Here is a 20616-nt window from a genome sequence, read left to right as displayed (position 1 = left end):
ACATACAGGCAGTCAGAGAAGCCGAACTAGTAAGAGATTAGATGGATAGTCAAGCAGAATGAGTGATAATCAAACAGACAGACAGGTAGATGGAGAGAGCCTTGAAAGGAGCCAAATCGGGGGGCGGGTCGAGAGCGCGGGACAGACGACTCCAAAGAAATCTGTCAAAAAAGTGAGAGACAGACCTAATAAAAAGCGACTTGACGCATGTCGAGTGCAGCGTCGGGCGTGCGGGCGTGCGGGCGCGCCGCGTGCCCCGGGGCGCGCTCACCCGCGGAGTCATTCATAAAAAGCGCCGCGCACTCCGCCGGGCCACTCACCGAGCGTGACGCCGCCGTCCGCACCTACGTTACGCGGCCTTACGTCACGTCTCCGCGTCACGTGACGGCTCCGAAATAATGGCGGACGAATGTATCGTAAGATCGGCCGGCAAGATGACCTCCACGACGGGGAGACGACTCGGCGACGACCCAACTGCACGGACGACTCGGTCTTATGTGCGGGGCGGGGCCTGACCTCTGCGCCCTCCCCCTCCCTTCCTTCTCCCCCTCCCTTCCTCCATCCTCCTCCTCTTCCCTTCCTCCCTCCCCCCCTCCCTCGGCTCTCTTCCCTTCCCAACCCCTCCTCCCATTCCCTCTCCCTCCCTCCCTCCCTCGTCCTCCGTGCTCCCTCCCTCCCTCCCTCCCTCCGAGAGAAGAGACTAGTTACCGCTCTTTGTTGGCCCCGCTGCGACCTTTGCCTCGGTTTCCCAGCGCTCAAGCTCACCCAAGGGAACGCCGGGTTGCGCGAGGGCCAGGGAGGGAAGGAGGGACGGGCGGAGGGAGGGAGGGAAGAAGGGAGGGAGGAAGAGAAGAAAAGAGGGAGGATAGAGGGAGGGGGGAAGAGAGGAAAGAGGCAGGATAGAGAGAGGGAGGGAGGGAGGAAGGAAGGAGGGAGGATAGAGGGAGGGAAGGGGGGAAGGGAGAGAGGGATGGAAGGTTGGAAGAAGGGGGAAGAGGAGGGATAGGAAGGAAGGCGAAGAAAGGGAGAAAGGAAGAGGAAAGAAGCAAGAATGATGGAGGGAAGGAGGGAGGGAAGTTGGGAGGGTGGAGCGTCTTCATCTTTCCTTCTCCTTCCTCCTGCTGTCTCCTTCCCTTCCTTCCCTTCTTTGTATTCTTGCTGATTCTCCTTCTCCCTCTCCTTCCTCCTCCTTTACATTCACTTCTTTGCTCCTCATAATCACTTTTTCTATCTTCCTCTTCTTTCACCTATTTCTTCCTCCTCTTCCTTCCTTTTTTCCTCTTCGCTTCCTCCTTCCCCCTCTGTTTTTTCCTTCCATTATCCTCTCGTTTTTATATCCATTTCCCTTCCTCCCTCCCAACTCTTGCCTCCTCTTCCCTTTTCCTGCTAATTCCTCCTCCCTCTACCCCTCTTGCCTCCCCCTCTCCTTTTCCTCCTCCTCCTGTTTTAGCGATGGGAAGTACCCCTCCCCCTTCCCCACCCCTTTCCTAACTCCATTAACCGTTCCCCCCCCCCCTTCCTCCTCCTCCCCCCCCTAACAACCCCTTCCTTGACTCCATTAACCTCCCCCCTCCTCCCCCCCTCCTCTAACCTTCCCTCACCCCCTACCCCGAACACCTCCCATCCCCCCTCCCTTCCCCCCCACCGTTTCGAAGAGCTGCAATATTCCCACGCAACCCACCTGTTCCTTGCAACGTTGACTGACCTCCGCACACACGTACATCGGTCGCCTCAGGCTGTGCCCTTATAAGGTACTTTTGTTGCAAGGCTGCTGTTGAATCGGTTGCACACAGGTACACGCATTTACGCACATATATAGTCGCATATGGACTGCCTCTGCCTCTGCCTCTCTCTCTCTCTCTCTCTCTCTCTCTCTCTCTCTCTCTCTCTCTCTCTCTCTCTCTCCTCTCTCTCTCTCTCTCTCTCACACACACACACACACACACACACACACACACACACACACACACACACACACACACACACACACACACACACGTACGTTAGACATTCATGGTTATGAAATTTGCAAGGAAACCTCCTTAATGAAGTAATTTATATTTTCCTATGCGATTTTTTTTTTTTTTGTCTATTTTTTATTTTTTTTGTTTTTCTGTATTTTTCATGTATTTCGCCATGGTTAATATCTAATATCATTTATATTCATTTTTTTCTTTTCTTCTTTTTTTTCTGTTTTATTATTAATAACTGCCTCGTCATGAAACAGGCAATCCATTTTCATTGCAACCGCAGGAATCGCGGATGAAAGGGAGACTTAAGTAAACACAAAGTTTTGAAAAAATAGGTTTTTACTTTATTCCCTCCAGGACACGATTTATATACACATCAGATATACATCATATTTACAATTTCTTTTTTAAATACTCTCTAAGCGTACAATGTACAAAGTACAGCGTACACATCTTCCGTACATAATTATTGAGACATAATCCCCACTGTGACCAAGTGTATTATTTTTCTCTCTCTCTTTCTCTTTTTTTTCTAATTAAAAAAAAGAAACAACGAACATACATTTTTCTTCTTGGCTTCTTGGCTTTTTTTTGGGTATGACTTTTTTTTTGTTTTGTTTACTTCAGCTTACAAAAAACATTAACTGGAACATCACAAACATATTTAAGACAAACTTCGCTAAACTTCTAAACTCCTCTACGTTATTATCATTATATATTTTTTTTTGCACAAACATGAAAGATGAGAAAGAACTCTTAAAAGAAAAACAAATAAAAAATATAGCAAATAAATAAATGCACTTTGGTCATCTTTTTGGAAACCGAAAATTGAAATAAACAGATCATTAATATTCTCAAATTTGCACCAGACTAAATAAACTGACAAATGTATAGATATTTTTTTAAAGAGAGAAAGAAATTATTCTTACTGACAACAACTTCGTATTGAAGGTATTAGTTTGTCAATAAAAGTATACATATAAACATATATATATATATACTGTAAAACACACACATATATATCTATATATGTACATACACAAAAATACAAAAAAAAAAAATCACACTTCTTCACATAGGAGAAAATGAAACTTATATGCACAGATTGGAAATAAAGGGGAAAAATGAGGAAAAAAAATAATAATTAATAATAATAATAATGATAATGATAATAATAATAACAGACAAACATTCTTGACTAAGAGAAAGATATATTGGATGACTTAGGAATTAGTTCACTCCTTCCGAGGAACTATTAGCTAACAAGAAACATGCCAGGGGGGAGGGGGGAGGGGAAAGGGGGGGGAAGAGAAGGGAGGGGAGAGGGGGAAGCACAATAATTTATCTAATGTTTTCCCTATGTTCTCTCGTTATCATCATTGTTGCCTTTTTCTTCTTCTCTTTTTTTATCTCTTCAATCACCAGCAAATACTTATAAATACCTATACTTATATACTGGTTGTGCTTCGGTGGGTTAATCTGAGAAAAAGAGAGAGAGAGAGAGAGAGAGAGAGAGAGAGAGAGAGAGAGAGAGAGAGAGAGAGAGAGAGAGAGAGAGAGAGAGAGAGAGAGAGAGAGAGAGAGAGAATACCCAAGAAGCTTTGGCAAAACATTCTTGTGTGATTTTGCTGGTGAATGAAAAAAAAATAAAAAAGAAAAAAAAATACATAAATGCAAAAAAAATAATGGATGGAAGTTTAAAAAAGATAAAAATATTCTTCAGGTTTAAATCCACTTTGATACTCTTGAAACCTTTCTTATATATTTTTCATATATACGAAACATTAGCACTTTTTGCAAACTTTTTTCTTTTTTTTTTACTTCCTTCCATTATACTAATTCGGGAATTATTATAATGCCCGTGCAAAGTTTCCTTTTATAGGCAATTTCAACTTTTTTTTTCTGAATAATAAATTAACATTTGAGATGCGTGAGAACATTCTGAGAACAGAGAATATCACTGATAACAAATAAGAATATGGGAGGGGAGAAGGGGAGAAGGGGGAATGGGAGAAGGGGGGGGAGGAAGGAATAGAAGGGGGGGGGAGGGGAAGGGCACATAACATCACTCTGAGATCGATCTGTGTGGGGGAGAGGAAAAGGGGGTAGGGGGGAGGGGAGAGAGGGGGAAGGGAGAGAAGGAAAGGAGAGATGTAAATGAGCGAGAGAGAGAGAGAGCGATAGAAGGAAAAGAAGAGAGAGAGAAAAAAAAAAGTGAAAGATTTTTTTTTTTCACTAAATCTCCCATCTCTCTCTTTCTCTTTCTTTCTTTCTCTCTCTCTCTCTCGCCCGCTCACAATCTCCTCTTTCTCACCCTCGCCCTCTTCTCTCTCTCTCTCTCATCTCACTATATCTTCGTGGATTTGACACAAGCGTTCGTATCTCTCACTATACAGCACACTATACCACACTATACCTCAACACAGCGACAAAGGGGGGGGGGGGGTACTCGGCAAACAAGGGGTGGAGGGAAGGGGGGAGGAGGGAGGGCGCTGAGATGAAATAGGAAGGGGGGGGGGAGGGGGAGGGTGGATGAATGAGCCTCCATACACAGACCACAAAAATATATATATATATATAAAAGGACCGCAAGTTTCACCATCATCACTATCATGTCACCATCACGGTCATGACTTCAACACCGTTCCTCATCATCACAATTATTTTTTGCGGTGTGGACATCTTCGCTATTCACTATCTTCTAAACAAAACAGTCGCGTGAGCACAAACAAAAAAAATAAATCTTTGTTTAGTGTTACCGCCTCCTTGTTTTTTTGTTTTTTTTTTTACTTGCTTGGAACTGTTGTCTGCTTGTTTGCTTGATTATGTCCTCGTCTTACTTGCACAAATACAACAAACTCCTCCCCTTTGCCACTGTGCTTGCTCCTTTAAACAACAACGATACTTCTTTGTTCATTTGTTCACTGTTCATTTCCACTGTTCACATGGAAGGCACTACAATATAAACACAATTTTTTTTGTACCACATACCACAAGATACAAGTTACAGTGTACATATATATTTTTATATATAATTAAAAAAAAGAGAGAGTGTGAGAGAAAAAAAAATCGATTTATTTTTAACAATAAATAAAATAACACATTTGCAAAAAAAAGAAAGATAGAGAGAGAGAAAGATGGCGAAAACAAGGAGAATAAATAGCAATAACTAGAGTAGAAGTAGTAATAGTAAATAGTAATGATAGCTCCTAAATTAAAACATCTTTGGATGTGCTTGGGACTAAAGAGAAGTGAAAACATCACTTCAACATTTCAGTTTGTTTGTTTTCGTTTTTCTTTCTTTCGGGTGCTTCCGCGGGCCGTGACTTCCTTGCACTTCACACGAGACGTCGCCAAGGGAAGTCCTCTTCTCTTTCACAAGCTCCGCCCACCTTTGGAAGGCGAAAACAACAACAAAATAATAATAATAATAATTAATAATACTATCAATTGTAATAGAAGTCTTGGTTTCTCTTTTTGGCGTCACTAGCAAAAAAAATGTTTTTTTTTTCGGGGGCAAAATTTTCTTTGCTTTTTTTTTCTGCTCACTTTTTTAAACACTTAGAAGACGAAGAAGAAGAAGAATCACACGAAGAGTCAATTATTTTCTCTCTCTTAAATCATTCTCTTCTCTTCTCTTCCATTTTTTTTTCGTTCTTCTCTTTTCTACAAAAAAACCGTAGAGTTCGAAGAAAAAAACGTAATTATTTCAACGAATCACTAAACCTCCGTGGCAATGTAATTCTCATCATCATAATGTTCTTCTATAACGAACACACTTGACGGCGTGGTACAGGTGGAAGGCGTACAGGTGGAGGTTAACGTGTTGGTGGAGGTGTGGATATCGCAGCTGCCTCCGCCGCCGCCGCTGCCGACTCCACCTCCGCCGCCTCCACTGCCGATGAGGCTGTTGCGCTTGCTGTACACATCGCTGCGGGAGAGAAAAGGGGGCGTTAGGGGCGGTCTCGAGGGAGAGGGAGAGAGGAAGGAGGAGGCGGGACACAATATTTCAGGTAAGGTTTGTTGGAGGAGTGTGTGTGGGGAGAGAAACGGATTCAAGACGGCGCTGCTTACCTGTGGCTGTGGACTCGCGGGAGGGGGGGTTCGGGGAGCACCTTGCAGGGCGCGTTGAGCTCCGAGGTGGGCGTCCCACGGCAAGCAGGGGCGTGGGCGGGGGCGTCGAGGCCCTTCTCGAGGCAGTCGGCGAGCGAGAGGCGCGACATGTCGGTGTTGATGGTCTTGGTGCTCCTCGCCGGCACGATGCTGTACGTGTTCTCGACGGCCTTCTTGGCGTCGGGCTCGTGCATGTGCAGGTGGTGGCCGCCCTGCAAGTGCGGCAGCGCGTGGTGCTGCGTGTTGAGCGGCTTGGCGGGGTAGTCGAGCGAGTTGATGATCATGTGGTCCTCCAGGCACTTGTTGTTGGCGGCGTTGACGGCGTTGTGCACCATGTTCTGCTCGTTCTGGCGCCGCGCCTCCTCGTCCTGGCGCGCGCGCTCGCGCCTCCTGCGCCGCTTCATGCATACGATGGCCAGCGCCGACACGACGGCCAGCACGGGCACGGCCACGCTGAACGTTACTACCAGCACCACCTGCGCCGCCGACATGGGCGACGCGTCCACGTCCACCTGCGGCGCCGGCTTGGTCACCACCGTGCAGAAGGGGCCGCCCAGCCCGCTCGGGCACGTGCACTGGAAGCCCACGGCTAGCTCAGGGGCCTCCACGCAGTAGCCGCCGTTGTGGCACGGCGCCGACGCGCACGGCGACACCGGCACGGGCACGCGCGTCGTGCACTGGCGGCCGCCCCAGCCGGGCCGACACTCGCACGAGAAGTCATTGACGCCGTCCACGCAGGTGCCGCCGTTGGCGCAGGGCTGCGTGCGGCAGTCGTCCACGTTGGTCTGGCAGAGCGTGCCCAGGAAGCCGGGGGGGTGAACGAGTCCAGGCCGTCGATGCAGGTGCCGCCGTTGAGGCACGGCCGGTGCGCGCAGTCGTCCACGTTGGTCTGGCAGCGGTCGCCCGTGTAGCCGACGGGGCACACGCACTGGAAGCCGTCGTGCTCGTCCACGCACGAGCCGCCGTTCAGGCAGGGGTCAGACGCGCACTCGTTACGGCGCGCTCGCAGTTGGTGCCCTCGTAGCCGGCGCGGCAGTGGCACTGGTAGCCAGTGGCCGTGTCGGAGCAGGTGGCGCCATTGAGGCACGGCCGGTCGGCGCACGACTGCCCGGAGATCTCGCAGTACTGGCCGGTGAAGCCCGAGGGGCACTGGCACACGAACTGGTCGTCGCCCGTGTCCAGGCACGTGCCCCCGTTGCGGCACGGCGTGTTGGCGCACGTGTCGTTGATGATCTCGCAGATGGTGCCCGAGAAGCCCGGCGGGCACTCGCACGAGTACGAGCCCGGGGCCGTGTTGAAGCAGGTGGCGCCATTTCTGCAGGGCCGGTGGTTGGTGCAGAAGTTGAGGTCCTGGTTGCAGAAGAGGCCACCCCAGCCCTCGTCGCAGTTGCACTGCCACGGCTTGTCGCAGGTGCCGTGGAGGCAGCCGGGGTACACCTGGCACTGGTCGCAGTCCGGGCCCTTCCACCCGCTGTGGCACCTGCAGGGGGAGAACACGGGTCGTTAGCCACACGCCCAATAAAACACAACGAAAAAAATAAAACTTATTCAAGCAATTAAATCCACTCCTAACACAAGCGCTTATTCCCGCCCACCCCCCCCCCCCCAAAAAAAAAAAAAAAAAAAAAAAAAAAAAAAAAGAGGCTAATGATAAGTCCTCGACGCCACGTCCTTCCCTCTCGCCCTCCTCCTTGTCCTCCCACCGACAATAGTGTTCGGCGGGCCCCGTGGGGCTTCCTTCCCATGATGCCCTTCGCCAAGGAAGTGACACCTGATCGCGGCGTCCTCTTACAAGCTCCTCCTCGTCTCCTTCTCCTCCTCCTATTCCCTTTTGGCCTCTTTTCGACTTCTTATTCATCTCCCAGCATCCTGCGTTTGCCCCTTCCTGTGCCTCTGTTGAAATGCATGTCTGATTTCCCCCCTTCAACTGACTTCACCTAGGCGAAGCGAGGAGGACAAAGGGGGAGGGAAAGAAGGAGGAAAGAGAAGCAGGGAGGGAGAAGGGTTACGGGCAGGGGAGGAAGGGGGGAGGAGGGAACGGTTCAGCGGTAAGGGGATACACTAGCCAAGGGGTTGAGGGACCTCAAGTTAAACAACAATAAAATATAAGGAGGTCGGTTTCCTCTTCCCCTCCTCCTACTCCTCCCTCTTTGTCCCTTTTCCTTACCTCTCCCCTCTACCCCCCCCCTACTCTCTCCTCCCCCTCCTGCTCCTCCTGAAGCGACGAAGACTCAATAAAAAAAAAAAGCTAATAAAGAAAAACAATATCCCCCCATGACAATAACCCCCTCCTCCTCCTCCTCCTCCACCAAACATAACCCCCCAGTGTTAATAACCTCCCTCACCCCCCCTGTGGTAATAAGCGAAGCAATACTCACTTGCACTCGTTGGGCTGGTCGCAGAAGCCGGTGGACTCGTGGCAACCGGGACTACAGATGGCTACAGGAAGAGAAAAAGGGGAAAATTAGTTGATGCAATGCCTCTCTCGAGACGATTTCGCGACGCGTATTCATATCAACAGCTCAAATATGGAGGAAAATTATTGAACGGAGTGTGGGAAGGATTCAAGAGGTTTGAAATGAGGAGGAAGGGAAGGATAAGAAATGAGAGAAGAAGAGACTACATGTTTTCGATAAGAAAGAAAGACAGAAAAAAAGGCGACGAGCGAGCATCTGCGGGTGACATCTGTCCCTCCCCGCCTCCCTCCTTCCCTCCCTCCCCCCCTGGCTTGCCCTCCCGCATGGCATTAAACACCTCGCCAAACACCTCAACTTAGAGAAGACGAAAGAAAAAAAAAATTCATTAAAAGTGTGATTCAGAGAAGTTGAATTCAAGACGGGACCGCTACGTTGCTCAAGAAAAAAAAAACAACAACTAATACCTCAACTCTTTCCTGTTTTTAATTTTTGAGCAAAAATTGAATGAGGAGTGAAACTAAATGAACCGCGGCGAGGAGTTGTGAGCGCGGGCAGCAGCTGCGAACGCGTGACGTCACACCACTACCCGCTCCCCCCCTCTCTTTCCCTCCCCCCCCCTCTTTCCCTTATAGCCCTGCCATCTGGCGGCGGCGGCGGCCACCACTAGGGACGACGGTAAACAACAACAACAACAATTACCCACAACCACGTGTTAGTGTGTCTGCGCGTCACCCGAGAGAGGTGGTGACTTGCACGCCGACGAAGACGGGGTGGGGAAACGAAAGAAAAGAAAAGATAAAATGAAGAAACAGAAAGACAATCGAAAAGCACAACAGAACGCGGTGAAAAGAGGAAGACCAAAATAAACCCCGAAAAAAAACAAACAAGACATCAAAATCAGAAGAAAAAAAAGAAGAGAGAGAGAGAAAAAAAAAAGACAAAAAGAATCAAATCCAAGACTCACGTTTGAGGCAGTAGTTATCGGGGCCCTGCCATCCGTCCAGGCACACGTACTCGCCCTGGTCGTCGCACACGTAGCGCCCGAAGGAGTCGTTCCTCGGCTTGCACCACTTCCGGCAGCCCTCGCCGTAGTAGTTCTCCTGGCAGGTCACTCGGAACTCGTAGGAGAGCGACGAGTGCGAGGTGCGGTGGTCGTCGCCCGTCCACTCCTCCCCGAGGTCGAGCCAGCGCTGGATCATCAGGCGGGTGATCAGGGCCGGTTCTGGGGGGGGGAGAGGGGGTGGTCAGTCGAGGGGTCAGAGGGAGGCTGTGGGGTAGGGGGGGGAAGGGATGGTGGAGAATGAGGTGGAGGTGGTGGTGGTGATGGAGATGGAGTATCAAGGGGGGAGGTGATGATGGAGTATGAAGAGGGGAGGTGATGGAAAATGAAGGGGGGGGGGGGGTGGAGATAGAGTCTGAGAAGAGGGTGGGAAGCGCAGGGGTGGATGAGGAGAAAGACGAGTTAAATGCGAGAAAACCGATTTGAGGGAGCGGGGCATGATGAGGCGGCGAGAGGGCATGCGAGGGTAAAAATGGGCATCGCAGTAAAAACCCGCCAACCTCAAATGACTAAATGAATCCGCGCCTCTAAAGATACTTCAAGGCATCGACCATAACACATTAAAAACCACGTATCTCTCACAAAGTGCATCTCCGGCATGGGAAACCGAGCGTATAATCTACATAAAAATATCGGAGGAAAAAAAGGACGATCGAAGACACTTATAAAAAGGCAAAGATGTAATTTTTTCATCGATATGCTCTGTGAATCTCCTGTGTGCGTGGGCGCGCGCGCGCATCGAGTCCAGACCTCCCTTGTCGTGAGAACACAACGCGATAAAGAAGAAAAAGAAGAACTCGTGAGAAACACATAATAACGGATAAAACAAGGACGAGGTGAGGGAGGAAAAGGTGAAGAAGAAACTGGTAATAAGAGGGAGGAGGAGGAGGAGGAGGAGATGGAAGATGAGGAGGAAGAGAGAGCGTAAGAAATAGCGAAGGAGGCGCAGAGGAGAAGGGAGAGGGGGAGGGAGAAGGAGGGAGCGGGGGGGAGGAGAGGTGTGCATGGCGCTGGCTGCATGACTTGAAGTGCATGGGAGCGTGGGAAAGTGTCTGGCGAGCTGCTGGGTCTTGCCAGGGAGGAGGAGGAGGAGGAGGAGGAGGGGGAGGAAGGAGGGAGTAGGAGGGGGAGGAGGGAGCGGGAGGGAGGTGGGTGATGAGAGGGAGGCAGGGAGGAGGGAGGGAGGGAGGGAGGGAGGGAGGGAGGGAGGGAGGGACGGACGGAGAGGCTGGGAGGGAGGGAGGAGCGAAGTTACGTGTGTTGCCCTGCATACACAATGCCCAACCACTTAGGTATCGGTACACGCAGGTACCAAATGTTTCTCTTAATTTTTTTTTTCGTCTTTTTATTCTGCTCTCTCTCTCTCTCTCTCTCTCTCTCTCTCTCTCTCTCTCTCTCTCTCTCTCTCTCTCTCTCTCTCTCTCTCTCTCTCTCTCTATCCCTGATGTTTAAATGCCACGTTTTACTATCTTTTTCCCACTTAAACCGTAAGATGTTACAAGGTCGTTTGAATATACCCCCCGAGGAAAAAAACAACAACTAACATCCTTTCAGAGGAAAACAGAGGAGAGGAAGAACAAGAGAAAACAAGAGAAAACAAAGAACGAGAAAGTAAAACGGAGAAACGATGAAAAACGGAGAACATGAAGGAACCAACCAGCTGTAAGTCCCTCCCTGCCCCCACTCCTCCTCCTGCCCCTCCCCCTCCCCCGTACCTGCCTAAAGCACGGCTGCAATTGCCACGTTTAAGCTGTTAGTCATCGCCGTGCCCCGTGCAACGCCGGCCATGGGAAAAAGCAACGAACGAACAGAAGAAGGAACAGCGAGAACGGCAAGAACACCAGAAGACGTTGTTGGAAACGCTTCGATACTGTTACTCATTTGAACTTGTTTACTTTATTTTTCTGTCTATTCATATCTCTGGTGATGTGCCAGGGGGGGGGGAGAGAGAGAGAGAGAGAGAGAGAGAGAGAGAGAGAGAGAGAGAGAGAGAGAGAGAGAGAGAGAGAGAGAGAGAGAGAGAGAGAGAGAGAGAGAGAGAGAGAGAGAAACTCGAGCTGAGAGCGAAATGGAGAGGGAGAAAGGGGGAAGAGGAGAAGAAGAAAACTAACTACCTGAAACTGCCCAAGAAGTCGTTAGAACGCTCTCAAATGCCTGCCCCTTCCCCCTACCCCCCTAACCCTATCAATACCCTCTCTCTTCCTACCCCATTTTCCCTCCTGCCCTCCCTCCCTCTACCTATCAACCTCCCTCGTCTCTCCTTTCCCCCCCTCTCTCTCTCTCTCTCTCTCTCTCTCTCTCTCTCTCTCTCTCTCTCTCTCTCTCTCTCTCTCTCTCTCTCTCTCTCTCTCTCTCTCTCCCCCATGCCCAAAGCTCCCCATCTTTTCTCCTTTCACGCTAAATTGGTGAGTTTACTCCGACTCTTAGCACAGGAAATGGATTTCTCGCACGGGGGGGAAGGGATGGGGAGAGGGAGGGGAAAGAGGCAAAAAAGAGGATGGTGGGTAAGAAGGAAAGTGATAAAAGAGGAGGAGAGAAGATGAGGAGAAAAGAAGAAAACAAGAAAACCCAAAATACCACTTAACCTACCTACCCACCTTGCCTACAGGAAGGTAAAGAGAGAGAAATGCCTACCCACGATCGCTGCCCATTAAAAGACGCGCACACACACACACATACTCGCGCGCACACACATACACACATGTAAACAAAAAGGGAGGCGGCCAAGGAGCAAAAACTGGACGTTCCTTCCTCGTGAGTGAGTGAACGTCTCAAGGAGTCTACCGAGGAGACTACATAACGACCTCCTCCTCCTCCCCCTCCTCCTCCTTCTTTTTCTTCTTCTTCCCTGCCTCTTACTCCTTATTCTTGCCCCTTCCTCTTACTCCATTTCCTTGAGGAAGAAGAGAAGGAAGATGAGGAAGAAGCAAAAGGAGGAAAAGAGTGGGAGAAGGCAAAGAAGAAGAAGAAGAAGAAGAAGAAGAAGAAGAAGAAGAAGAAGAAGAAGAAGAAGAAGAAGAAGAAGAAGAAGAGGGAACACCCACGTCCGCTGGCCGCCTCACCTCGCCTGCTCCGTTGGCAGCGGATTCTCTCGCGCGCGGGCGAATGAACGGAGCAACGGAGGCAAAAACGTTTGACAATGGTGTGTGTGTGAGAGCGACAGAGGAAGAGGAGGAATAGGAATAAGAGGGAGAACATGAGCAGGAGGAAGGAAGAGGAGGAGGATAAATACGAGGAAGAGGAGCTTGTCAAAGAGAGAGAGAGAGAGAGAGAGAGAGAGAGAGAGAGAGAGAGAGAGAGAGAGAGAGAGAGAGAGAGAGAGAGAGAGAGAACCCGGGAAGCCAGACCAAAAGTGGAGGGCGTAGGTAGAGGTGAGAGGGGGGTTGGATAGGGGGGGGGGGGAAACACGTGTAATGATAACCATATATCGTTTTCCTGTATTCTATCGCATTACAACACACAGGGGAAAGACACAAGAGGAAATTACAGCGGTTCGGCCAAGCGCTGGAGTGTGACGTCATGGAAAGGGGGAAACAGGGAGGAAAGGAAGGAAAAGGGGCAGGGGAGGGGAGCCGAGAGGATAGGAAGGAAAAGGGGGCGAGCAAAAGAGATGGAAGGGAAGGTGAGGAGGAAGGGAGAATAGCGGAAGGGGGGAAAGGTAAAGTAGGTAGGTTGGTAGGAAGGTAAGCCGGGGCTAAGGGGGGAGGGGAAGCGAGGCAGGAAGGGAGGGGAGGGAGGGAGAGAAGGGGGAGAGCTAAAGAGCGTGAGAAGAAGAGGTGAATTTGCAACAGCAGCAACAGCGAGAACCAACAACACTAAAAAAGGCGGAGGAGGATTAGGCGAACGGAAGGAGACACACGTGGTTAAAAGCTACGAAAAAGGACGTCTGTAAAACGCTACCTAACAACGCTACCGTTGTGACGTTCTCTTCTCCTCTTCTCTCTCTCTCGCTCTACCTCTTTCGCCCCTTTTACCAAACCCCACAGCTTCGAATGACTCTAACCGACAGACTAACACCCACAACACATATATAACTCATAAATACAGCAAGAGGAAAAAAGACGGGGCAATATTCCAACACTCACACACACACATAGGAGCGGGTTGTCAGCAGTTGGTGGAGTTCCTAAGGGCGGGTATCCTACACCGCCTGGGGGTCCCTGAGCGTCCCGTCTTGCCCCGGGGCGACCACTAATATCCTGCCAGTCCCCCTCTCCCTCCGACCCTCCTCCTTACCCCCAAGCCACCTAATGGGACTTATTAAGCCCCCGCCAGCGATCTTTCTCCCCCGAAACCCTCGCTCCCTTACGTGGCTATAGACTGATCGTCAAATGTCTTTTTTTTCGGTAGAAACAGCAATCCATAAAATACCAATATATCTCGAATCATCATATTTTTCTTTCTTCACTGTTTTTCTCTACTTTTTCTCTTCTTCCCGGCTAATGGACAGAGTGGTGGAACAATCGAGATTTGTTTAACGCTGGCGACCGCACACACTCCACATTATAAACACGACGGGTGCCAGAAGGCCGTCCTGTGGTACTACACACACATACACACAAAATCCATGAACCAAGCGTCAACCTCCACACATCCTACTTCGATTTTTTTTTTTTTTTTGAGGGGGGGAAACTCAGCAACACTAGCTTTTTCTCTGTCTGTCTGCCTGTATCTGTCCCTCTCATCGTGGCGATAAACTCGGTGTATTCTGAAACACTAACGACTCCAACGAAACCGGATGCACCACTATTCCCTCTCCCTCTCTCTCTCTTCTCTCTCCCTCTCTTCTTCTTTCGGTCGGAGTTCTCTCTTTCCGCCACCCCATCGTACTCCCTACCCTCCTTCCTTCCCACCCCCCCTTTCTCTCTCCTCCCATCTGTTCCCTATCTTCATCGGCTATTGTTTTGGGTCTTTACATCTGGTGTCCGCTGACCACATGCTAATCGTTGTCCGCTACAAAATGCAGATGTAATTTATGAGCTTTTATTGTTATACACTAAGGAGTTATTGACGTGATAATTATGTTTCTGCTTTGAACTTTGCTATTAGTAAAAAATCTTAAATCTTCAAAATACTAAAATTAAACAAGTATAAAGATATAGAACCCTTGATCCCCTCGACCACCAAGGCATCATTCTATCTCCGTTCAAATGCCACCTTTATGACAATCCTCCAGAAGGGCTAAATTACCTCGCTTTAATGAGTTGGACCTCTCAAAAGGAGGCGGCACCAACAATTAAAACCTTCTGCTAATCCCATCTTAGGTCGCTCCCAAAAGGGTCGGCAAAGTAACCTGAAATGCCCTTTGACTCTCTTTACCTAGGCAACCCAGTCTCCCCTGACACCCACCCCCCTTTTTTCACTCATCTCTCATCTTCTTTTTTCTTCCCTTTCATCCAACATCGTTCTATGATCTGACCTCTCTTCTGTCTCAAAAAGTGACCCGCTGACCTAACTTTTGTGTCGCCTAATCCCTAGAGAGAGAGAGAGATTTCAAGCCTTATAATCTCACTCACATTAGGATGACCCGAAGAGACGCGAGTCAGGTCAACACATGATTACAAAATTTGGAAATATATAAAAATACAAATAACTTTCGAATACGAAATGCTAATATTAGTTATGTAGGCCTATAATATCTCGGGTCTGGACTCGATGAAACAGCTTCGAAATAACTAAATATAACCTTTAGTATACGTAGTTGTAAGTAAACTAATGGAATACACAAGATAACGAAAATACTCACCAACATATGTAGCAGTTGTGTTGGGTTCTTCATGCCATGCTTCTATGATGAGCGAAAATGTTCCCTGTTGAAGAAAAACAAAAAAAATCCACTATGAGCACTTGTTTTTTCTTATATATATCTTTACTGTATATTTGTATGTATTTCTTTCTTTCTCTTTCGGTAATACACTTAATGAACGGAATATGGTGATCGAACTTGTACGTACACACATACGCACACGCATAAAAACACACATACACGAATCCCAAAGCGCTGTGATTATCAATTGTGTGAAGTCCTTTGCCGTTTCGTCAGAAGTATATAAATGACTTTATCATCACTTTTTTTTTCTCTAAGACACAATCTTCTCTCCATTGTGATCTCGAAAGAAAACATTTCTCTTACTGCTTTTCCTCAGAGCGATTTTCAACGGTCCATAAAGCAATCAATACCAGCGTAAGGTACACTTAACCACTTGAACGACTGTCGTTTATGATTTTACAACCTCCGTCAGGCTTTCCGGGGTTAACTGCTGTGACTACACACTCACACACATCTACTGAGGGGTGTTTGTTTTCTATTCTATCTAGAAAGTGCATCACCACTTTCGTAAAAATCACAAGTTTGCTCTTGTCCTTTTTTAAAAAAACACTTTTGTTCGATTTCTCACTTGAGGAAGTTGAGAAAATCACGTTTTTTTCTTTTTATCCACTATGAACAGCCTATGATTTTTTTTCAATGTGTTGTACTTTACTTTATGTATGCACTCGTGATTGGCCGTGAAACTGATGTTACTGTTTCAACACTGGCCAAGAAGCACAACTTCCATTTTTTTCTCATCACAGCATCATAGGCCTATGTCAAGAACACTGATGGTAAGCGTGTTCACAGTCAGGACAAAAAAATGCACTTTTTCCACTTTCTTTCTATCACATTTCTGTTTTCTTCCACTGATTTCTTACCAGAAAAGGTAGTAGTATGATTTTTTTAAAGTAGAAGAAACAAGAAATACGAAAAGAGAGAGATCAGAAGATGAAAAATGATTTTACACTGTACATTCACACTTCCAACCGTGGGAACGTTCCTTCTTTGCTCAATGCACTTTTACTACACGAGTTTAAGGATTAAGATGCACTTTGTAACAAGAAGTGGACAAAAAACTTGTTGGGTCACTTTGCTCCGTTCAGAACGAGAAGAGAAGTCGAGAAAGAGAGGGAGGAATGGTGAGTAAACAGGCATAGGAGACGGGAAAATATTACCTCTCCTCATCTCTTTACTTAGGTTCTCATCAATTCTCTCTCTTTCTCTCCTTCTCTTTCTGTTTTACTCTTGCACTTGTGTAGTATTTTGTGTTTTTCTGTTTATTCACTATATATTGGCAATTCTTCACTTTACACAATTCCAAGTAGCACTGTATCACTGTTTATCCTCGTCCTCTTGCACTGTACTTCACACTTCTTCAAAAAACGGCAAAATTTCCGACACAATTCTCACAATCTTTGGGACTTCGCGTAAGTATGGTGTTTTCTCACTATGTTTTCTTCGCATCATATTCCGTACATTAAATCAATACCACATTTTCGAGAAAGGACACACTACTATACATCAAAAAAAAATATTTTCCATTTTTCACTAACACAAATCAGCACATCATCCACTTTTATCTTTTTTTTTTTCATTTCCGTTTTCCTTACCTGCCACGAAGCGAGCTCAAAGGGCACGGGATTGCGGAATCCTTGCAAATCCACTTTGGCGAAATCCACTTCGTTGTCGCCCAAGACCGGGGTCTCAGCCTCGCCGAAAGTGCATGGCGACTCCGGGTCTATAACTTCTTGGTAAACTTTGAGACACACGCGAAATTTCGTCTTGCAAGTCCCCGTGCAGTGTCCTTGCGAGTTGCGATAGCCGCTGCAACAGTGTCCTTCGGTGTCCTTGCCGAAGCGGTTCGTGAACTTCTTCAGGCGGAGTTCGAACACCGCGTTGGCCGAGGTCTTTGGGAAGGAGAGAGAAAAAAAGGGGGGGGAATTGCGTTAGTCAAATGCGTGGTGTGAATATTCGTAATAACATTGGGACTTGTGTTTACAAGCTATAAGAAATAACTTTTTGGGGACTTAGGATTTTTTTTTTTCCCCAAGATGAATACTCGGGATAACAAAATGTTCCGGATTGGTTGGTATATTATCCACAAACATAGCCACGATTTGCCACAAAAAAAAAAAAAAAACTTGAACACTGTCACTCGATCACAAACTTACCTCAATGACACACAGCGACAAGACGATCCCGGCCAGTGCGATGGCCACGGGATGTGAGAGCCACCGCATGGCTGTGTGTTAGTGTAGAACCTGCGTCGTGGAATGCTTTTTCGATACAACAATACACCACGTATTGTATTTCTTGTATCCTGCGTATCGTAGGCGATGTTGGGGGTAACGTCGAGGAGAACCGCAGGAGTCAACAGTGGAGAGGGGGAAAGGGGGGGGGGGGGGGGAGAGGAGGGAAAAAAAAAGGAGAGCTTTAAAAAAAGGGAGCGTGTGATGCTGCTTCAGGACCGCACGCGGCACACCCTCTCCGTGCGTAGGTTCGTGACAGACTGACGAGCGAGAGAAACGTTCGGGCTGAGCTCCGTCCGCCCGCCCGCCGGCTCCCTAAGCTCCGCCCACCGGCTCCCTAAGCTCCGCCCACGACCTGCCGCAGAAACAACACCGTTTTACTACGATTAGTATTACTCTTATTTTTATTTTTATTTTTTTTTATCTTCTCATTTCTTGGCCTATCTTCACTTCCTAATCTCAGCTGATTCTCTCTTTTTTTTCATCTCTCTTTCCCGTTCACATGTTAACATCCACTATATATTGGAGGAAGATACAACTTTCCAAAGATTACTTCTAGGGTGTTTTATTTTTTCTTAAATTCTCTACTAAACATTACCTTTTTTCTCGTCTTGTTTATATATCACTCACAGTCTCACCAGAGACAGCACTGACTGACTACCTTCATTATCCAATCAACTTCTCACTTGTAACACATAATTCCTCAGTTTTCTCTTGTAGCTATCGACTCATCAACTCCTCCTTTTACATTTCCTCATTCCCGTTTCTGCAAATCACACAAACCGTGACACAAAACACGTGGAAAAGACGTTTGTTTTCTGGTCATTTTGGTCCTAGCGTTTAAGGTCTAGTTCAGCGAGCGGCCGACAGAGGGCAGTAAGACGCAGTGAGGGTAACCGGGAGTGAAAATATAAACTCCATTGATATTATTATTGTTATTATTACTACTACTATTTGCATATTGCATTAACTATAAGCTGGTTATTATATATCGAGTGATGTTATGACTTTTCTGGTAGTGGATGATAAGTGTGTTGTTATAGGGAGAAATATTACTGAACGGGAGAGATAACTTTTTTTTTCTTCAAGTTTTGGAATAAGATCTTCTCTAAGTATATATGCAGCATGAATATTTTAAGCTGATGTTTAACGTATATTTACTTTCTTATGGAAAATATATGCTGAAGCACTTGTAACAGATTTTTAAGTAATATCTAAACATACATTATGTATGCGTGCATATATATACACACATATATGTATATATGATATATAATATTATATATATATATATATATATATATATATATATATATGTTCGTACATACATACATACATATGTATGTATGTATGTATGTATGTATTTACGAACAAACATACGAACATACATACATACATTAGTATACATACAACATAAATATACATACATGTGTTTATATGTAACTGTATGTATGTATGTATGCATGCACAGGCACATGTGTATATGTATTTATGTATGTTTGTATATAAGCACATATAAACACATGCATGAACATACATTATACACATATGCATATGCACTCCTTATGTACATGAAAATGAAAAAATATATACATACATATATACATATATATATATAATTGTAATCCAACATCACTTACTGACATGGATATTATCACAAGTAAATCAGAATAACATCATGCAATCACCAATCCCAAGGAAACAGCACAAACAAACAAATCTACTTTACAATCACAGTACTACATCCATTAAGTAAAATACATTCCAATACATTCCCCATACTTACAACTTTTCATACGACACGTCATTCCTTCACACCTTACAAATGTCACAAAATCAGGGCAATTTTATTAAATATTGTAAGTAACAGGTTAATAGAAGAAATTATAGTATTGTAGTAGTTGTAGTAAGGTAGTCACACTCTTGCCACCACCGAGGTTCTTAATTTTTCTTCTTTATATATTTTCTACCCTGTTTGTTTGGATCTAATTTTATTATTTACGTAGGTCGGACTCAATCAAGAGAGGATCATACGATGGGGGTTTCAATTTTGAAAAGGTTTAACTCTTAGAATTAAATGGGAAATATTATTAGTTTCGGTCGACATCTAGAAGGTGGCTTGCGGGGGGGGGGGAGGGGAGGGCAAGCTCGACCCGAGTTGCCAATAACTCAAATTAGACGTATCTAACTTACAGTAACAACAACGCTATCCTCTCAGGAAAAACCCTAACTCACAAGTGCATTTCCCGCCAAGGAACATAAACCTCCCAAAAAAACACTGAAACCAACCAAACCCAAAGGAAAATAACCCCCAAAATAAAGGACAACCTCAATCCCGTCACCAGCGACCTCCGGCAACGATCCCCATGCGCGAGAGAGAGAGGAGGGGGGAGGGGGAAGAGGGGAAGGAGGGGAAGGAGGGGAGGGGAGGGGGTCTAAGGGGTGGGGGGGAGGATGAACAGCTGCGAGTGGCCACCTGCGTCCCCCCCCTCCCTCGCCCCCCCTCGGCTCTCGTGCCCCTCCTCCCCCCCGCGCGTGAGGGAGGGCACAAGGGCGGAACCCGCGGCCCTCAGACCGTCTTCGGGACTTGGGGAGGGAGGATGCACTTATGCTTTCTTAATTCCTGATTTGCTTTGATTTCGGTATTTTTTTTTTTTTTTTTATGAAGGTGTTGGTGTGTCATGGGTCGGTTTTCTTTTTTTTCTTTTTTTCTGTTGAATGTTATCTTCTGTTGTGTTCTCTGTATGGTTGTTTATTGGTATATATATGACCTGGAAGTATTATTTTGACGTGAGTGCGCACTGCTTACGGTAATATAAATTGTCAAGAGGTTATCTTATTTATAGGAAATTTTCATTCATATGAAGACAATAGAGTGTTTACCAATGGTTATCAATGTACGATTATTTACGTCATCAGTGTCATTGTGATCATATATTTTTTTATTTTTCACTACATATTTAGAGATTTAACCATATTAAGTATGACGATAGAC

General features: G+C 46.6%; 1 protein-coding gene across 1 annotated transcript; it reads right to left on the bottom strand.

Annotated features, from left to right (window-relative positions):
* Positions 1-4731: 4731 nt before the first annotated feature.
* LOC119570476 (delta-like protein 1) lies at positions 4732-18506 on the bottom strand. The gene is given in 9 exon segments (XM_037918194.1): positions 4732-5901; positions 6045-6897; positions 6900-7079; positions 7082-7563; positions 8462-8522; positions 9465-9722; positions 15307-15370; positions 16983-17279; positions 17544-18506. Coding segments are annotated over 9 exon segments (2475 nt in total). The 5' UTR covers positions 17613-18506; the 3' UTR covers positions 4732-5690.
* Positions 18507-20616: the final 2110 nt, after the last annotated feature.

Source organism: Penaeus monodon, chromosome 4, assembly GCF_015228065.2.
Source record: "Penaeus monodon isolate SGIC_2016 chromosome 4, NSTDA_Pmon_1, whole genome shotgun sequence".
Taxonomy (NCBI): Eukaryota; Metazoa; Arthropoda; class Malacostraca; order Decapoda; family Penaeidae; genus Penaeus; species Penaeus monodon.
This window is presented reverse-complemented; position numbering and strand designations above follow the sequence as displayed.